At 37.0% G+C, this 17979-nt stretch overlaps 1 protein-coding gene across 7 annotated transcripts in view; it reads right to left on the bottom strand.

The window, feature by feature from the left end:
* Positions 1 to 17979, bottom strand: part of LCORL (ligand dependent nuclear receptor corepressor like) — an 81158-nt gene that overhangs the window by 35646 nt on the left and 27533 nt on the right. For all 7 annotated transcript variants that reach the window (XM_056490989.1, XM_056490985.1, XM_056490983.1 and 4 more), the window contains exons 3-5: positions 13869 to 13948; positions 13508 to 13637; positions 4314 to 4568 (exon numbers count right to left, since the gene is read on the bottom strand). In XM_056490989.1, the coding sequence (XP_056346964.1) occupies positions 4314 to 4568; positions 13508 to 13637; positions 13869 to 13948 (465 nt within the window). The remainder of the gene's footprint in view (positions 1 to 4313; positions 4569 to 13507; positions 13638 to 13868; positions 13949 to 17979) is intronic.

Here is a 17979-nt window from a genome sequence, read left to right as displayed (position 1 = left end):
AAGTATTAAACTGTTTCTTGAATGTATTTGCAGCTCATACAATTTTCTTGAGAACATAGCACGTATACCTTCAAAATGCATAGTATTTTCACCAATATATACAGTAAAAACAGGATCTTAAGAAAAAGAAGTTTATTTTCAGTGTATTTTGGAATTCTTTCAATACACTGCCAGCTATCTTTTGATATCTCCCAGTCTATGATGGCTCAACACAACAAGGGAATTATGAAAACTTGCATATTTTGGTTTTGTTTACACACTATCAGTGTGTGGTTCCAGAAAATCCAGAAACAAGAATAAGCTTGTGCAGCTAAACCAGCATATTATATATTTGTACTGTTACTACTTCTGACTCAAAGTCACTTTGCTTAGCAGCCTGAGAACTATCAACCCTCCTGTATCTACCAAGTGAAAGAAACCTCTGCATCAAATTCTGCTGCTGCTAGGAATCTTCCTGAAAGAGCTCAGCCCCATGACTGCATGAGGAAATAGGTTGCTGCAGGATATTCTAACACTGTTCCTTACTCACCATTTGGTTCTCAAGGATGCTAATTCTTGCCTTAGTTAAGAGGAAAAGCAACATTGCAAAATACACAGCAACGCCTCTCTTTTGTTAGATGCCGTGGATAGAAAACAGGTTTTGTTTCTCTTTACAGAGTATTTGTTTTCAAAGCCTGAACAGTCTTAAGATTTACATGGATTAGAAAAGGGAACAAGATACAGGTATTTTTGGAGACAATTGATGCTAACTGACTGACACTGAAATGACTGCCTGATCACCAGCAAGGTACACAGGAATTAAAGCACCCTGCTAAATTATCACACTTGCATTTGCAGAGGAAAGCTGAGCATGCTCTGGGACTCCACCACCAGTCAGGTGTCAGCTGGACATACCTGGATGCCAGTGCTTAAACACTCATACTTAGTACTAAATGCTGCAGCTCCAGAGGTTTACCTGGGTTTACCTCAGCCAGTAGCTAGACCCCAACTCAGCCCCTCTCCACTCCCTGTCCTCAGTGAGGGGCAGGAAGAAATGACATGAAGATCATCAAGATAAATACAGGGACATAATTTGCTAATTACCATTACAGGCAAAACAGACTTGGGGAAAATTAATTTATTGCAATTTAAAGTAGATTTGGATAATGAGAAAAAGATAAAAATTAAAGCACTTCCCCACTCCTACCTTTTCCTAGGCTCTCAACTTCACTCCCAAGCCCTCTATTTTTCCCCATCCCCAGATGGCATAGGCAAGATTGAGAATGGGGGCTAAAGTCAGTGCAATTTTTCTTTACAGCTCCTTCAAGAAACACCCAGATACTCCAATGTGGGGTCTTCCACAGGCTGCAGTGTGAATGATTATCTGCTCCACAAGCTGCAGTAGAACACATGCTCCTCTCCATGTGCCCCATGGAAATACCCACTCTGGTGCCTGGAGCACCTCCCTTCCCCTTTCCCTCACCTCATTGTTCCCAGTGCTGTTTCTCACCCCTCTGTCTGTCCAGCATTTTTGCACTTTCTTAAACACACTTTCACTGCAGCACCATGAGCCCAACTCCTGTGCTGCACTTCAGCCTGGTGCGGGTCTGTGGCGGAGCTGGCTGAGCCTTGCACAGGGAAGCCACTACAGTGTCTCACAGATGTCACCCTCAGCCCTCCCCAACTACAAAACCTTGCCTTGTAAGCCCAAAAATCAGGGCTATCAAGTCTGGAAGTTCAGAACTGAGGACTTCTTTGTTTCAGAGTTGGCCTTCAGACACTGGAGGAGAATAAGAAGCTTTCTTTAATGGAGAGCTACAGTTACAGAATCTCTTCTCAGTGCTGAGCTAGCACTTAGCTTGGATCTGCTCACAGCTTCTAGTAATCTGGAAAATAAAGTTTACTCCTGCCTCTCAAGCCCAAGAATCACTCTCATAGTAAAGGAGCAAGATTGTCTATTCAATTAATTAGATCATTAATTTCAAAAGATAACTATTGCAAATACAAAGCAGTACCTAAGCAGAAAGTGAACCTAAAGAATTTATACCTGGATCATTATCTGCTTAACAGGATTTGAATTAAAGATTTCAACTTTGAGGATCCATCAAAGCAAAGCACAAATATGAACTTCCTCCTCTGCTACTGCCACTTCATTTGAAAATTGTAACAGCAATTACAATTTGCAAATACTAGAGAGTTGCACAACATTCAAAAAACATTACTAGGAACGGATCCATGGTACAGCTTTTACAAGTCTCCAGACCAAAGAAGTATACTATGTGAGAATTATACATTTCAAAAAAATAATCCAATTAGAACACCTTCATAATTCCCTAGCATAAGCATATGATACTATTATAGCCAACCTGTCTTCAGGAAGAGCAGAGAACTGAGAGATAGGTGCAATAATAATACACAGTCCCTGACAAAAGCTAATTGAAATAACTTTTTCATTAATCTTTGCACTTAGAACACAATGCAAATAAAAAGAGTAGGCTGACATTTTTCATCTTGAACTTATTTGCTTGTGTTGCCATCACTACAGTGAAAAGCTAAAATAGCTCAAAATTAACACATTCATGGAAAACAGAAAGCACAATACAATTTCCCTGGTAGGTAAGCTGTTCAGGCCACCTTTCTCCAACTACAGTCTTATTCCACTATTATTTCTTATTTCAGCATCTCTAAATTTCACAGCAATACGTTGTTTTTAATATCTAAAAAGCACTCCAGCAAACATGGCAGTCTAAGTCCTGAGACTCTGCAGTGTCTTACATAGTTTAATGTGTAACTCCTACATTGTGTGTTCTGAACAACTATTTTAGATTTAGGTGTTTCACTGAAGGTGCACAATTCTAAATTTGCTCTTTAGCCTTACTATAAGAAAAAAATCCAATGACATAAAAAGATTATTTAAATAACTCAATTTCTCTATAATTTAGATTTTTCTTAGACAAAAGATCAATGGATTTTCAGATAATGGTGGCAGCATAATTTTCTTCCTGTCCCTGCCCACCTTCTGCCTTTCCTTTCATTCCTCAAATATTTATTTGGGCTCAGCAATGATCAGAACCTGCCTTTGGGGACTTTGCTCCTTCATGAACATTTAAGACTAGTTATTTATAACTAGCTGTTAAAGCTACACACTATAGTGCTGATATCAGGAAAGTAATTTTTATAGCTCTTGCAAAAAAATGTGCTTCAACCTGGCCAATTATAAACCTCCAAAATCTGTAATTCATCCATAGCAAAATTACATGCAAACACTACAGATATTTTCTCAGGATTTAAATCACTAAATATTTATTAACCCTGGCATGAACTGGTTTCCACTGACCATATAAAATAAAAGCAAGAATTCTAGTATTTCTGAATGTTTTTTCTGTCAAAGAGAAAGGATGCTTGAAACATAACCTAGAATAGGTGTATTTATCATGAGGAATCCATCAGAGCTTCCTGCCCCTAAGGACCTCCAATTAGAGATTGCATCATTAGGTACACAACATACCAAATCTGCTCATATATATTAAAACAAACAAAAAACCCAAACAAAACCCAAAAAACTTAATTCTGGCTTCTTTCAACTTTTTTAGTATGGACATGACATACACATCAACTTTTCCCTTTGGTCTGAAGTATTACAGGATTAACATAGACCCTGGTATCTGTAAGAGACAAAAGCTGCTTTTGCCACTGCTTTCAGTTGCACATGACAGGCACAACCCTTCCTGAAAACTGCTGCTAATCCAAATCTAGTTCAAAGTCCAATACACTCCTGTGATTAAACTGTTATCAGTTATGGATAGCAATATTCCTTGAGGCAAAGAAGCTATTTCCTTTTTGTAAATGATAGTGAGACAGACTTTTGTTTTTCTAGCTTTACTCTCAGTTAAGAAAGCTGCACTGATCTTTATTAAGTGTATGAAGTATGGAAATTTTCTCCCAGATAATCTTCTTTTTCCATCATTCTAACCTGCCTGTATTGAAAGCATCAAATTGTTCAAGAACTGATAGAAACTGAGTGACATTTGCTCTCTGAAATCCCAGCATCTTTTTCTCTTTTCTCAGGCTTCTTGACAGCCATTTCTTCAACAAAATTTTGAACCATTGTTACCTGTGACAGCACAGGTGAGAGGACTTAGATTCAGTATTCTAAAGCTGAGAAATTCCAATGCCACTTATTTAACATAGGCACTCAAATCAGAGTACTTATCTGCTAACACACAATATGAAAAATGTTTCTATTTGACATGGACATTTATTTTTAAGGGAGTAAGACACCATAAAGTAAATAAATGACAGCAAAACACAGATTATCAGATACAGAAATTTACCTTGCTGAGTATTCTGCTCTTGAGTTCGATTCACAGTGAGGTCTAGAGGGCTATCCTGTTCTTCCTGAAGGGAGTTTTCCGTTTGGTTCATTTGGATACTTTTACACATCAGACTTGGTTCAAATGATGAACCATTTCTGTTCTCTTGAATTTTGCTACTTTTTGAAATGTACTCAATCGCAAACTGACGGATCATTTTTTTCATTAATTCCTGAGCAACTAGGGGAATGTTAGGATCACAGTTCTGAGGAAGATCTAGAAAAAAAAACACAGGCAACAGATATATTAAGAACTAAAAATTACTTTTCTTATAATAAATGCTTTCTATAAGCACACAAATGTGTTAAATAAGTACACGTGAACATATTAATTCAGATGTCTATCATGTTTTTTTTAAAATGAGCATTCCTAACTGGAAGCCACCTGGAAGAGCATTTAGCATAGATCATTAATTTTCACCTTACTCCTCTATCATAGCATGCAAGTAAGAATATGAGGGGTTGCATTACTTATGGAACTCAGAATTTGTATTGTTGGTAAATAAGTTGAATTTTCATTTGCAGACTGTTCATTTTCAGTTTTGAAAATAAAGAATTTTGAATATAAACCATGAAAGCAAAATAAGATATGGAGTAAAACAGAAGGAATTTACTTTCAAAGAATATACATAAGAAAAAAAATTTTCAAGTGTAGTTCTAAAGATTAGTCCTCTTCTTAACATAGAAGAGTTGGACTTTTGAGGAACTGATCTTTAAAAGGAAAAAAAAGCAAAAACACATGTGTTCCACTCTGACATTACAATCCCCATTATAGGTTCAGGATTGAAATGTAAAAACTGATATGATGCTACTTGAAATGTCCCAGACAATTTGTAGTAATACAAGGAACTGAATACAAACAAAGCCTTAAACTCTTGTAAAATCTTACAGGATTTTTGGGATATTTTCAAAGTGCTAGCAATAAAAACGTTTGGAACAAAAGTTTTATTTCCTATTTTAAACTGAGTATATCCTATTTTTTGCTTATGTATGTAACATTTCAATGGAAAGAACTATCTCATTTTAGACAAATAAAAGCATCAAACGTGCTACATATGACTTTATTTTAATGTTACTTATAAGCTAGAAAAAAGTAAAACCTCTTATTAAAAAGCATAACTGAAACTGCAACTGTGAATCACCAAAAAGAATCCTAACAGAAGCAACAGAAAAAACCAAAATGTAAGTGTAGCTTATCATAAATAATGCAATTAAGAAACTCACAAGTAAGCTGTGCTACTTGCAACACACTACTTCACAAGACAAGTACAACTGACCATACTCGGAGATCTGTCTTTTCCCTTAAACTGGCAGTAGTAGTACTTCACTATCCCACTCTTCCTTCTTTCCTTCAACTCTACACCCCTCCCCACACAAATATCCTTTTCAATATTTTAACCAACACCCATCCTTGAGTTCACAGGTAATGAGCAAAACAGTTTTCAGTCAAGAAGGGAGAAGGATTTAAAGCGAGTGTGAAAGCAATGAAAAAAAATTAGCTTTTAGGTGAGCCATGATTGCCTGGAGGAAATACCAAAGGACATGGTTCTGTAGTTACTGGGATAATAAAGTTAATCTGAAACAGATAAAACACATGATAAACTGAGGGTTTTTTCATGGAAGAGAAGAAACTGAAAGGGCTGGGTTGGTAGATGTTTGCATGCAAAGCGTACATTTCCTAACAGGAAGTTTGGAGGATCATACAGTTTATCTATTCAAGCATTTTATACCAATGAAGCTTTACCCATGTATATCAAGAGAGTGATTGCCAGCAAGGAATGCTGCTCAAGTTTAGGATGAATGTGTGGAAGATCTCTTACTTCTTTGTTTCAGGTTTATTTAAAACATATTCCATTTTGAGAATTCATTTCGACCAACAGAGCACTGTAAGGAATTAAGAACCGGCACCTATGAGATCTGCACATGAGAGGGCAGCTGACTCTCTGTCAGATGCTTCCTGTCAAGATCTTTTGGTCAGCTTCTCCACAGTGCTTGATGAGGTATGGTGAAGCTCCAGCATTTTTAAGACATCTCGGCTTCAAGAGAACTTACCCAAGGCATGACAAAACAAATCTGCTTATGGTTAAAGCTCTATATTCCAACAATCTTTCAACCAGATCTCTACCAAAATTGACACGATTTCATTGAAGAGAGGTATGAGGTAAAATTCTAAATGATGGAGGATGCCTACAAAGAGAAAGATCTCTCCACACCATGTAACCTCCAGGCACAGCAATATAAACAGAGTATATCTATTTCCTGATTCCTAAGTAATGAACTCAATAAATACTCAACTGGATTTACCATCCTAGAGACACACTTAGAAGTATAAAAAAAAAAAAATAAATCCAACAACAGATACTGGAGCAGTAAGTGTAAAGTACTGATGCATATGCAAAATACAAGAAAAAAACACGTGAAGTTTGGAGATGAAATTAAATAACTGAATTACCTAGGAACTAAATTGTTTGCATGACAGAGAAATGGAAGTACCAGAAAATGAAATTGACTAATCAACTGCTTAGCTTAAAAACCCAAAAATCTGACTGCCTGTAATCAAAAACTCATACAAAATGAATTACACAAAAAATTATCAAGACTGAGTAGGGTCTGGAATGACCCTACTTATACAATTAGTTTGTTGCATGCACACAAGAAAAACTTCTTTGACAACTTCTGGATAACAGGGGATCATCGGTGCAAATGGGATAATTATTTTACATCTTGGTGTAATCTGTACCTTTAAGAAGCAAAAGACCAGAGAGTACAGGGGACCTACCATTAGCAGGAAAACACAATAGCCTAGAACAGCTTCCTCCTTATTAATCACCATCCCTTGCATCAATTATTATAAAACTGCAAGACAAAACTAATTCAGAACTTTCAAGTTTTTACTGCCTTTCTATTCCACTTCAGACTCCTTGCACTGGTAATAGCCAAACATATATTGGTTTTAGGCACTTGCTGGAGAAGGCAGCTTTTCCCTTAGTAGCAAAGTCATCTTTTACCTAGTTAGAATAACAAAAAAATTATTTTTTGTTCTTATAATTTCGTAAGTATTAGCTTAATTTTTTTAATGATTCCCAAATGCTCCCTATGAAAAATAAATGCAGCAGAATTTCTCATATACCCAACTGCTATAGCTATTGTCAGTTTACAGATATTAAGTTAATTTACTCTAAAAAGGTAATAAGATGAGGCAGTGGTGTGTGGTGTATCTAAGAGCATATACATCTGAAAGATGCTCCCGGTTTGCATCTGGAGTGCTCTTGCTGCTAAATGCATATTCAATCAACAGGGTTAGACTCAGGTAGTCTAAACTTATCAGCAATAAATGCAAATAGTGTTACTATCACATTGACTGATCTGTATTGTAAATCATTAACTGGTAAATCATGGTGGAAGTACCTTGAGAGGTCTCTAGTAAAACTGCCTATTCAAAGTAGTAATCTTTGAGGTCAAAGCAAGCTCCTCTGGATTTTGCCTAGTTAGGTAAGGAATGCTTCCATGGATGGGAGACTCTACAACCTCTGGGTGGCATGTTCTACTGCTTGTTTGTCCTCATTTTTCCTTACATTAAAAAGGACCTCTCATTTCAATTTGTTTACAATCTGTCATTATCCTGCTATGAAACATTGTAGGCTTTGACCCTCTCTTAAAATCATAGAATATCCTGAGTTGAAAGGGACCCACAAGGATCATCAAAGTCCAGCTCCTGGCCCTGCACAGCTCGAAGAGTCACACCATGTGCCTGAGATTATTCCAAATGCTTCTTGAACTCTGTCAGGCTTGGTGGGGTGACCACTTCCCTAGGGAGCCTGTGCCAGTGCCCAACCACCCTCTGGGTGAAGAATGTTTTCCTAATATCCAACCTAAACTTCCCCTGGCAGAGTTTGGGACTAAGGTTAACCTCAGTTCTTGTCACTGGTCACCAGGGAGTGCCAGACCACTGCCCCTCAAGAGAAAGTCATAACTGCAATGAGGTCTCCCCTCAGTCTCCTCCAGGCTGAAAAAGGAACTGCAGCCACTTCTTGTACGGCTTCCCCTTAAAGCCCTTCACCATCCTTGTTGCCCTCCTTTGGACACTCTCTAATGTTTAACATCTTTCTTATACTGTGGTGTCCAAAACTGCCCCCAGTACTTGAGGTGAGGCTGCCCCAGCTCAGAGCAGAGCAGGGCAATCCCTCCCTTGCCCAGCTGGTGATGCAGTGCCTGATGCCGTCAGAACACACTTTGCCCTCCTGGCTGCCCGGGCACTGCTGACTCCTGTTCAACTTGCCATGGACCAGGACCCCCAGGTCCCTTTCTGCAGAGCTGCTCTGCAGTATCTCATTCCCAGTCTGTTCCACCCTGAACATGGGGAAGAACTTCACCCATCCTGTGATTCATAATGGTAATTCTCCACTACACGTAAGAAATTTGTAATTAGTAATACAAAATTTTTAAACACAGTGAAGCGCTTTTTGGGCAACAAAGGTATTAGAACTCTGAACTTAGTATCACTGCCAAATATTTTTAATTGTTATCAGCAGATGGCACCAGATATACTTGATATGACCTGAATAGGTTTTTTTTCTAAGATGTTTTATTCAGAGTTGTGACTATAGCTAAAACTTGCAAAGCTTTAAATTTGCATGCCTACATCTGTTTAAGCTCCCATTTTTAGCAGTTGTTATAAAATACAACGCAGCTGTATTTAGTCCATGGATCATGTATGTACATACATACTACTTCAAACGCAGAACAGTCTCTAAAGGTTTAGAATAAAAGTTAACCCTAATGTTACTCTAGTTTCTCTCAGATTACTGCAGACCCGATGTTAATAGGCTAAAAGAATGAATTTGTATGATGTAATCTGATATTTTCTGCTTGTGATTGTCAAGGTGACAGTTTGAATGCAAAAAAAGAGAGTAATAAACATCATGTAATTATGACTAATTGCAATGACTTATTTCAATTCAAAGCTCAAGTTTAGGATTAATACTTCCTCAGTTTATGCGCTGCATAAGCTTGTAACTATTCAAATCTGTACTATTAACTATTCTGCACTATTAACTATTCTGCACATTAACATTATGTGTGATCACTAGACTGCAATGTCTATAGTGACAGATTTGACTATTTGGCAGGATAATGAACAGTGAGTTAAAAGCTCCCGAAATAGTGTTCCACAACAGTATTCCATTTACCAAAAATCAGTACTTTTTCATTAAAAAGTCAACCTAATGACTTAATCTGTCTTCTGACACAATGCCAAACAGCAGTGAAAAGCTGCAGGGAATCACAATCCCCTTGTACCTGCAGTCCAGTTATGCAAGGAGCAGGACTAAGAACACATGATTGCTTCTCAGTGTGCTTCATAAATTCACTCCATCTCCCCCTTTCAGAAAAGAGCCACATTTTCTTTAACAACCCCACCTCAATAGCTACCAAACTGTCCCAGTGACGCTCGTAGTTCTACTTGTAAAACCATTCAGGTCACTGTCTGGTCTTCAGCACACTAAACCAGAAATACAACTATGTATTCTGAGCCACGTATCCCAATTAGTTCAGTTAACTTGACCAATCAACAAATAGAAGGACTTCACTCTTCTGTTCTCATAAACATTCCACCTTTTTTCTTCCTATACTCAGGTTGTAATCTTCACCACTCTATATCCAGTCATATTTCTATGAATCCTTGTAAATATAGTTGAAATGATCAAGAAATGCAGTCATTGAAGAGAGTAACACTGGCAGTTAGGTGGTCAACACAAAAAGTATGCTTTATCTCCTTAAGAAAGCAGTGAAATGCCACTAAATATTCTTTCTTGATGAAGTTTAAGAGGGACAGCAAAGTTGTCACAGTTTACCACACAAACTGTGTCAGTATCAGTGATTACAGAAAACCTTCCAGATTTTGAAAGGACAAATTAGATTTCTTAAGATTACTAATCAAAAGAATCTGCAGGTTTTGGATGAAGTAGTGCATGCAACTCAAAACTACACCTCAGAAAGTAATACTTTTTTTTTTTTTTTTAGTCTGAGATAATTTCATTGTCATAGGTTCGCTAAATTAAATATACATTGTCCAAGAAGCATAACCAACTTATGACAACTACACAACTGAAAGAAAACTACAAAATGAACAGGAGAACTCAAAGTTTAATTCAGGTATATGGTATGGTGTAAGAAAGCCATATTTATGAATGGAAATATTTTAGAGCGTAACAGAGATATTTAAAAATAATAAAGAGCTTTAAAATGCTTACAGGAGAATTACTTTGGGATGGGAAACATGGCATTGAAGACACTTGACAAAGTAGACCAGAGAATCTGAAAAGATTCAAGTAATCTCAAACATTCTCTCTATAATTTTGTGCCTAATTCCTTAACTTCTACAAGTGCTTCTCATGTCTCAGTCGTCTCTTGGTGGATCATCTATCCTGAAAACAGAACCTGATTCACAACTAGTTTTCTTCAGTTTTGTTTAAAGAGGTCACATTAATATTGCATGGAAAAATGAGCTTCTAAGAACACACAATGTGCGTTACTAGAAATACAGAAAATTAATAGTCCATGAACAAAATGTCTGATCAAGGTTTTAAACAACTGTGATTCTGTGATATAACAATGATCACATGTCATATTCTATAATACTCATAGTAAAAAAAGACTTAATAGGTATTTTCTAAAGCACACTGTGTTTTTCCCTTAACAAAACAGAACAGTTGAACTTCAGTGTTGTGTGAGTGGAAAAGCACCACTCTAAGTCTACTCTTCTTACACCACCAAAAGGGTAAAGAGTGATGTCATACTTGGGAAGAAAGCATTTGGGTTTCAAACACATTGTTTAACAGCAACAATCAATGTTTGATGGCAAGAAGGACTTTTTGATTTGCTGACGTGTCTGCTGAGCACACAACTTTCCCACAGACAACTGACTACAAAACTGGCCTTTCACTAATACACAGAAGTTGGTTCCTAATGGGAAGACTTTAGTTGTTTACAGTATTTCAAGAGTTTACCCATTTTGGCTGGAGTTCTATCATCTTTTGTCCCAGATTCTACAGATGAATTGTTATACTAATGCCTGAAGGCTGCCTGCTCCAGGCAGCAATATATCAAGGCTGCATGTTTTGAGATCTTCTGAACAAGTTTCTTGATACAAAAAAAAACCCCAAACCCACAACCAAATCCCCTCAAACTAGTCTTCAAATTAAAAAAGCCATGTATTAATTTCTTCAAAATAAAAGATTAATGGGACCAACAAATTATCTCTCTGATGTGCTCACTAGTCTTAGAAGTTGCTCATAGAGGCCTAAATTAGCTAAAATAGCAAGAGAGTAGATCATCTTGAGGAGTTTGCAATCCAAACAAGTGTTACTCCATTTTAAAGACAGCCAGCCAAGAATTCTACAGTTTTCTAACAACAAAAGAACATCTGGTTTGGGACCAGGTATAAGAACTATTCCTTAGATAAACAATAACTGGAATTTTTTTTATGCCTTTCTTCCTAAGTTGATACTTGAACTCAAAAACCTACAAAAATTCAGAAAGCAGACTTGGGATTTTCTTAGTAAAACTCTTCACCTTCTTCCTAAAATCCAAACCAGTTACTTGAATACCTCATAAATTGGTTTCACATGCCCTTGACTATTATTTTCCTTTTCACTTGCCATAATTTGAACAACTTTAAAGACTGCTAAAACCTGAACTGAAGCAGTAGTCTTAGTAATTTCTTTCCCAAGAATACAGAAATACTTCAGATAATCACAAAAAAACCTGGAATTTTTTTTCAGTAGACAAAACCTCTTTAACCCAGCACTGCTGATCTGGCAGATCAAACCTAAAGAAGATATTAAAAGCCAACTGTTCTTTGTGAAAAACTTCACTTAAAAGTCACTCTACTATGGTGAGGTCATGCCAAGTTTCACTTCTCCCCTGACAGAAGCTCCTCTCAAGGAGTATCAAAAGAGATCATCTGCAGCAGGAGTATAAAGAAGCAAACACTGAAAAATGTTGTACACATCAAGACCAAGAAGAAATAATGAAGTAGAAATTTCAATGAATTAAAATATCTGCCTAGGGAGATGCCACAAAATTTGGCATGGGATGAGAATATAATAAAACTTTAAGGACTAACGAGGTGCCAACTTCATTGGACATTTTATTTCAAGTGGAAAATAGCTGAAATAAAGCTAAAATATGCACTCAAAATCTTGTTGCACACCATTTAAATTTCTTTAAAATGCAAAAAAGTAGACTCAGTTGACTTGAAGTCTGTACAGAAAAAGATTCTACATACTCCAGGTTCAAGGGCATAATAATCTCTCCTGCTACAGCAATGCAAAAAGGAGAAAACTAACTTTGCTTTTTTCTCCCACCTATGTGAAGAAGAGATGATGTCTGACTAACTCTATTAAAAGCAAGAGAGAGCTGTCACCCTAGCCATATTCGGCTCACATACACACCTAAACCCAAGAAAAATCTATGAAAATTGTAGTTACTGCATTCACAGTAACTTCATTCACATGAATTTAAGGAGGAAAATTACTATTTCTGCTCTTGTTGACAGCAAGTAACGAAGTAACTGTCATGAATTAAACTGACTTGTCATTCACTCATGTACTGCTCTATCTTGATGAGTGTCAAAGAACAAGAATAATCAAAGAATTAATGACCTACTAAATACTGTATTTTAACAAGAAGTTTTAACCTCCAATCATCTTTCATGCAAGAAGATCCCAAATTCCATTTTGCAACCTGTGAAGCATATTCTCTTGCCTAAAATATTATTCCCACTGAAAACCAGAAGTGAGAATTTAGGAACACAAAATATTTAAATGCTTAGAATTCCAGAGAATGACACCTGAGGTTGGCATGAAAACAAATTAGCAGGTCATGGTAAAAAGAAAAATCCAATGCAATTTGTGAAGAGGCATTCAAAAGAATGACACGTAATGCAATAGGAGAAATGGCAAGTAGGAAGGATAATACTTCATTTGGTGATTCAAAAGATTAAGGAAAGCCAAAGGAATAAAAAAGAGAAACAGCAGAAACATCTATTTCAGTAGATAAATTATAAATACTTAAGAAATAAAATTAACCCTGAATAATTTGATTCTTCTAGACTTTTTGTCATATTTCATAATACAAAACACATGCTTTTATTACCTTTCTTTCGAAAGAGTGCATTTAGATAGTTTTCTGCTTGGCATTCAATCTTATCAGTGTTGGACTGGCCCTGAGATGACAGTTCCTCTGTAGGCGTTGACTGTGAAGAACCGAAAACTGATGCACGATCCTAGAAAACATATGAAGATCATAACATCTTTCAGAAGTTAGTCTGCTGGTAGTAAAATATACAATGAAATTACTTAGTTATTGAATGGAATAGAACCACTAAAATCAAATTGCCTTGAGTCAAAATGCAGAATTTACTTATTTGCAAAATTCAGTTCTCTTATTCCATACCAAAAAATGAGTGCTGGCAAGTAATACTTAATATTATCATACTTAATAGTATCATACTTACACTGGCTGTTTCTTTGTGTAAATTACAAAAGGAACATTTCTCATCCATAGACCAGTCAGTTAGCTCTTCTGGCTCACAGTCTTAAAGAAAGAAAAAAAGTTAGATGTTTTAAAAAATCAAAAATGGATTTTGAGAACAAAATACAATTCCTAAAATTCTCTTAAATAAATTCCATCCCTAATATGATATGTATTTATTGGTACAATGCATTTAGTCATATTCAATTCTTCAGATATTGTCTTGTCTGGCTTGTGCAGCTCAAGTTACAAATAGCAGGGAGTGCCTTTATTACAAGAAAAGGTAAACTTGTGTAATTCAACTGCTAATCTGTCATAATTACAGAGGCATCTGAATACTGCAAAGAAAGCTCTGAATTGCAAACCTCATTCTTTTTAACTGAACTGTGCAAACCTTTAGTAAACTAAGCCAAGAATTAGGACACAGACTCCTCACCATGTGAGCTACATGCATTATACTTACAGTATTTTCACTGATTTGATATCATCACTATAGGTAAATCCTTATACTCACTATAGGTAAAGCCTTATACTCACTTGTAAGCACTTCATTTCTCTACAAAAGTACCTTTATATGTTTTATCAGAAAATGTACTTTGGTCTAGAGGAAATGCAGGACTTAAAACTTACATTGCCTGTATCAAATCCAGTCTTCTACTGAATAGACACACAATGTACTTTCTTTAAACAAGCTACTAAGCTCCATTTAAAAAAATTAAGGGTTTTTAGCCAATACCCTTCCCTTCACAAATACCAGTTACTTTAAAACTTTTCCCAAACCAACTACGCTAATAGTTAAAATTAAGCTTCTAATTGCTTGTCTAAAATTGCACATGGAAACTTATTCCAGCTTGCTTTTGTAGCAATTTTGTTCTTGTATACATGAACAATAACTAGGTATTCAGTACCTCAACGCTGTCATAGATTTTCATTATCCCCTTTACACTTCATTTTGTGGCTAATCTAGTCCACCTGGTTGTCCTCACAAGATTCAACTCCATCTCTTCTGCACAAGTCTTACCTGAACACCTGCTTCCTGGACATGGGAACCAAAATCTCAAGATGATGTCTATTACCTTTACACCAGACTTCCTGAAACTGCAGGCAGTACTCTTCCTACATTATCCTAGTTATGCAGCAGCCTTTATTACAGCTGCAGTGTTTTGGCAGGTGAATCCAAACATGATTCACTACAACACCAAGGTCGTCTCCATCCTGCTCATTTCTACCTCATATGCTTACAGCCTAAACAACTTTTTCACTCCCATTGTTAATTCCCAGGTATGTTTCATCCTTTTCTCCATACCACTAAATTACAGTCAATTCTGTTTAGGGAGGCTCTTGAGATTATCTGCTTTCAATAGCACATGATGGCAGCCTGATCTCTGCTGGCTGCCAACCCTCAGTCCACTGATGCTCTCACTGCCCCTTTTCATAGGGCAGGGGTGAGGAAGTAAGATGGTAGGGGAGAAAATCAGGGGGAGAAACTTGTGGGTCACGGTGAAGACAGGAGATCACTTACCAATTACTGTCACAGGACAGTCAGACTCAACTTGGGGAGAATCAATCTCATTTATAGCCAATAAAAACACATTTGCATATTAAGAAATGGAAAACACTAAACCACCTTACCACCCCTTCTTCCCAGGCTTCAGCTTCACTCCTTCATTCCTAACTCCTCTACCTCCTTCCCCACCCCAAACAGTGCAAGGACGATGGGAAACAGGCTGCTCTCAGTCCATAACATTTCTTCTCTGCCATTTCCATCTCTTTTTTCCCTGGTTCCAGCTTGGGGTCTCTTTCATGGGCTACAGTGTTCTTCCCACAGCTGCAGCTCTTCATGAACTGCTTTAGTAGGTATCTTTTCCACAGGGCACAGTCCTTCAGGAAGAGGCCACTCCACAGACCCACAGCTCCTGCATGGGCTCCTCTCTACAGGCTGCAGTTCCTGACAGAGGCCTGCTTCAGCATGGGATCTCCACGAGCTGCAGCATCCTTAGGGCATCTCCACCTGCTCCAGCGGATCCTCCACGGGCTGCAGGGTGGATATCTGCTCCGACATGGTCCTCCATGGGCTGCAGGGGAATTTCTGCTCCAGTGACTGGAGCATGTCTCCCCTCTTCCTTCTCTGACCTTGCTGTCTGCAGGGCTGTTTCCCACTGCCTACTGTCCTACACCCTCTTCCCACAACTGAGCTTTTACTTCTTCTCAAATATATTACTAAAAAAGCAAAATCAGAATAAAAGTACTCTGAAAAATAAAGGTTCTTCAGTTGAGAATGAATTCTGTATTATTGTATTATATGCTTTCAGTGATGCAAAATAGCAATTTTGACAGGTTGGACAGCTGATGTTTAAAAACAGACCCTTGTCTGTTTTTGTTGGCTGGACAGTAACAAGAGATAATGAGTCATTTTTAGAGAATTAATCTACCTGTCCCAGCCCATTAGAGCTATTCCTTTAGGATGGCCACAGCATAAAAACAACACTATTCCTCCATAACAAGTTTGTTGCTTTCCTTGCAACCATGAAAACTCTATTTATGAACCTTGGAATTCTACATGTAATTCAAAGACAGGTTTCATACTTTCAGAGAAGTTCCTCTTCCTTGGGATGCTGAATTTCCACTGGTAAAAGTCAAACTATAGAGCAATACTTGTGTATTGCCAAAAAAGCAAAAACTGAGAAACATCAGCTCTACCAAACACTAAACTCTTTATTCAAAGTAGTATAGATCACATACAAGACATTTTAAGTCTGCCAGTGAGCTAAGCAAAACTGTATCAGATATATACAAGATATATCAAATGCCAGACAGCCAACAGTCTCAAGTCACCACTGCAAGAAACATCCTGAGATGAGTATTAAGTTTTTAACTACAGATAGGCAGCCATACTCTTAGAAAAATCAGGGGCGCAAACCACACTTCAAGATGAACAAACTTGCCTCAGCTGCCTCGAATTTAGGAGGAGGATCATCCTCCCTCCCCATTTTATCTTGCTTGGAGTCAGATGATGAAAAGATTTGCACACAACCTATAATGCTTGCCAGTCCATGAGAAATAGTTGCTGAGACTGTGCAAACAGGATTTTAGTATTAAACACAGTACAGATTATTACTTGAAACCAAAACCCTTTAGCTCAAAGCTTCTAAACTTATTTCCATTTATTAAGAATAAAATGGTGAACTTTGACAAAAACAATTTTTTTTATTTAAGAGGCTCACACCTTTGTTTCCCCAAACCACTTCTCCGAAGAAGTAATGCCAAATCAAGTAAATTAATTCAGACATCTGTAGTACTGAATAGACTCCATATTTATATCTTAAAATATGAAATAATTGTCTAGGTAATCTAAATACAAAATAGCTTAAAAAAATTCAACTCTTATTTACCAGTATTTTATGATTATAATAACATCCCAAAAGATTTTCCAGCTATTTGTGACAATTTTTAACATATCACACCCTTTCTTTATATACAGCACTACTGCTCCCTAATAAGTACATTAAAACAGCTGAAGTATTTATCATACTCATATTTTTAATTTCATAAAAGCTCTAATTCTATTAGATTTGTGTTTCTGATATAATTTTTCACAAATACTCCAAAATAATATAAGGAAAAATAAAACCTTTCATTCAAAGATTATTTTTTTCCCAGCAGAGAAAGAGCCTTGAGAGCTGCTTTTCTCCAACAAGACACAGCTTTTCCTCATTGTTAAGAGAATAGAATCCCAGCACATAATCCCCCCCCCAAAAGAAAGTACACACATACCACCTGATTAGAGGAAAAGCCTTTTAACAGTTTAGCTAACTATCCTTATGTAGAACATAAGAATAACAATTTATACGTGAATCTACTTAGCTGAAAATGGGTATAAGGAAAGGATTAGAAAGCCCTAAAGATTCAAGAACATAAGAAGCCTCAGTTCAGAGCTTGAACCAAGGTCAGATGCCAAGATACAAACTTGACCCCTTTGCAATCAGAAGCTGCAGAATCCAAGCAAAATCCAGGAAAAGAAATAGTGCAGAATAATGGTAACGAGAACCACTTTAGCAAGTCCAAAGTATGGACATGCACAAGAATTTCAAGAC

Source organism: Oenanthe melanoleuca, chromosome 4 (assembly GCF_029582105.1).
Source record: "Oenanthe melanoleuca isolate GR-GAL-2019-014 chromosome 4, OMel1.0, whole genome shotgun sequence".
Classification (NCBI taxonomy): Eukaryota; Metazoa; Chordata; class Aves; order Passeriformes; family Muscicapidae; genus Oenanthe; species Oenanthe melanoleuca.
Note: the sequence above shows the minus strand (reverse complement) of the source record. Positions and strands in the feature narration are given on the sequence as shown.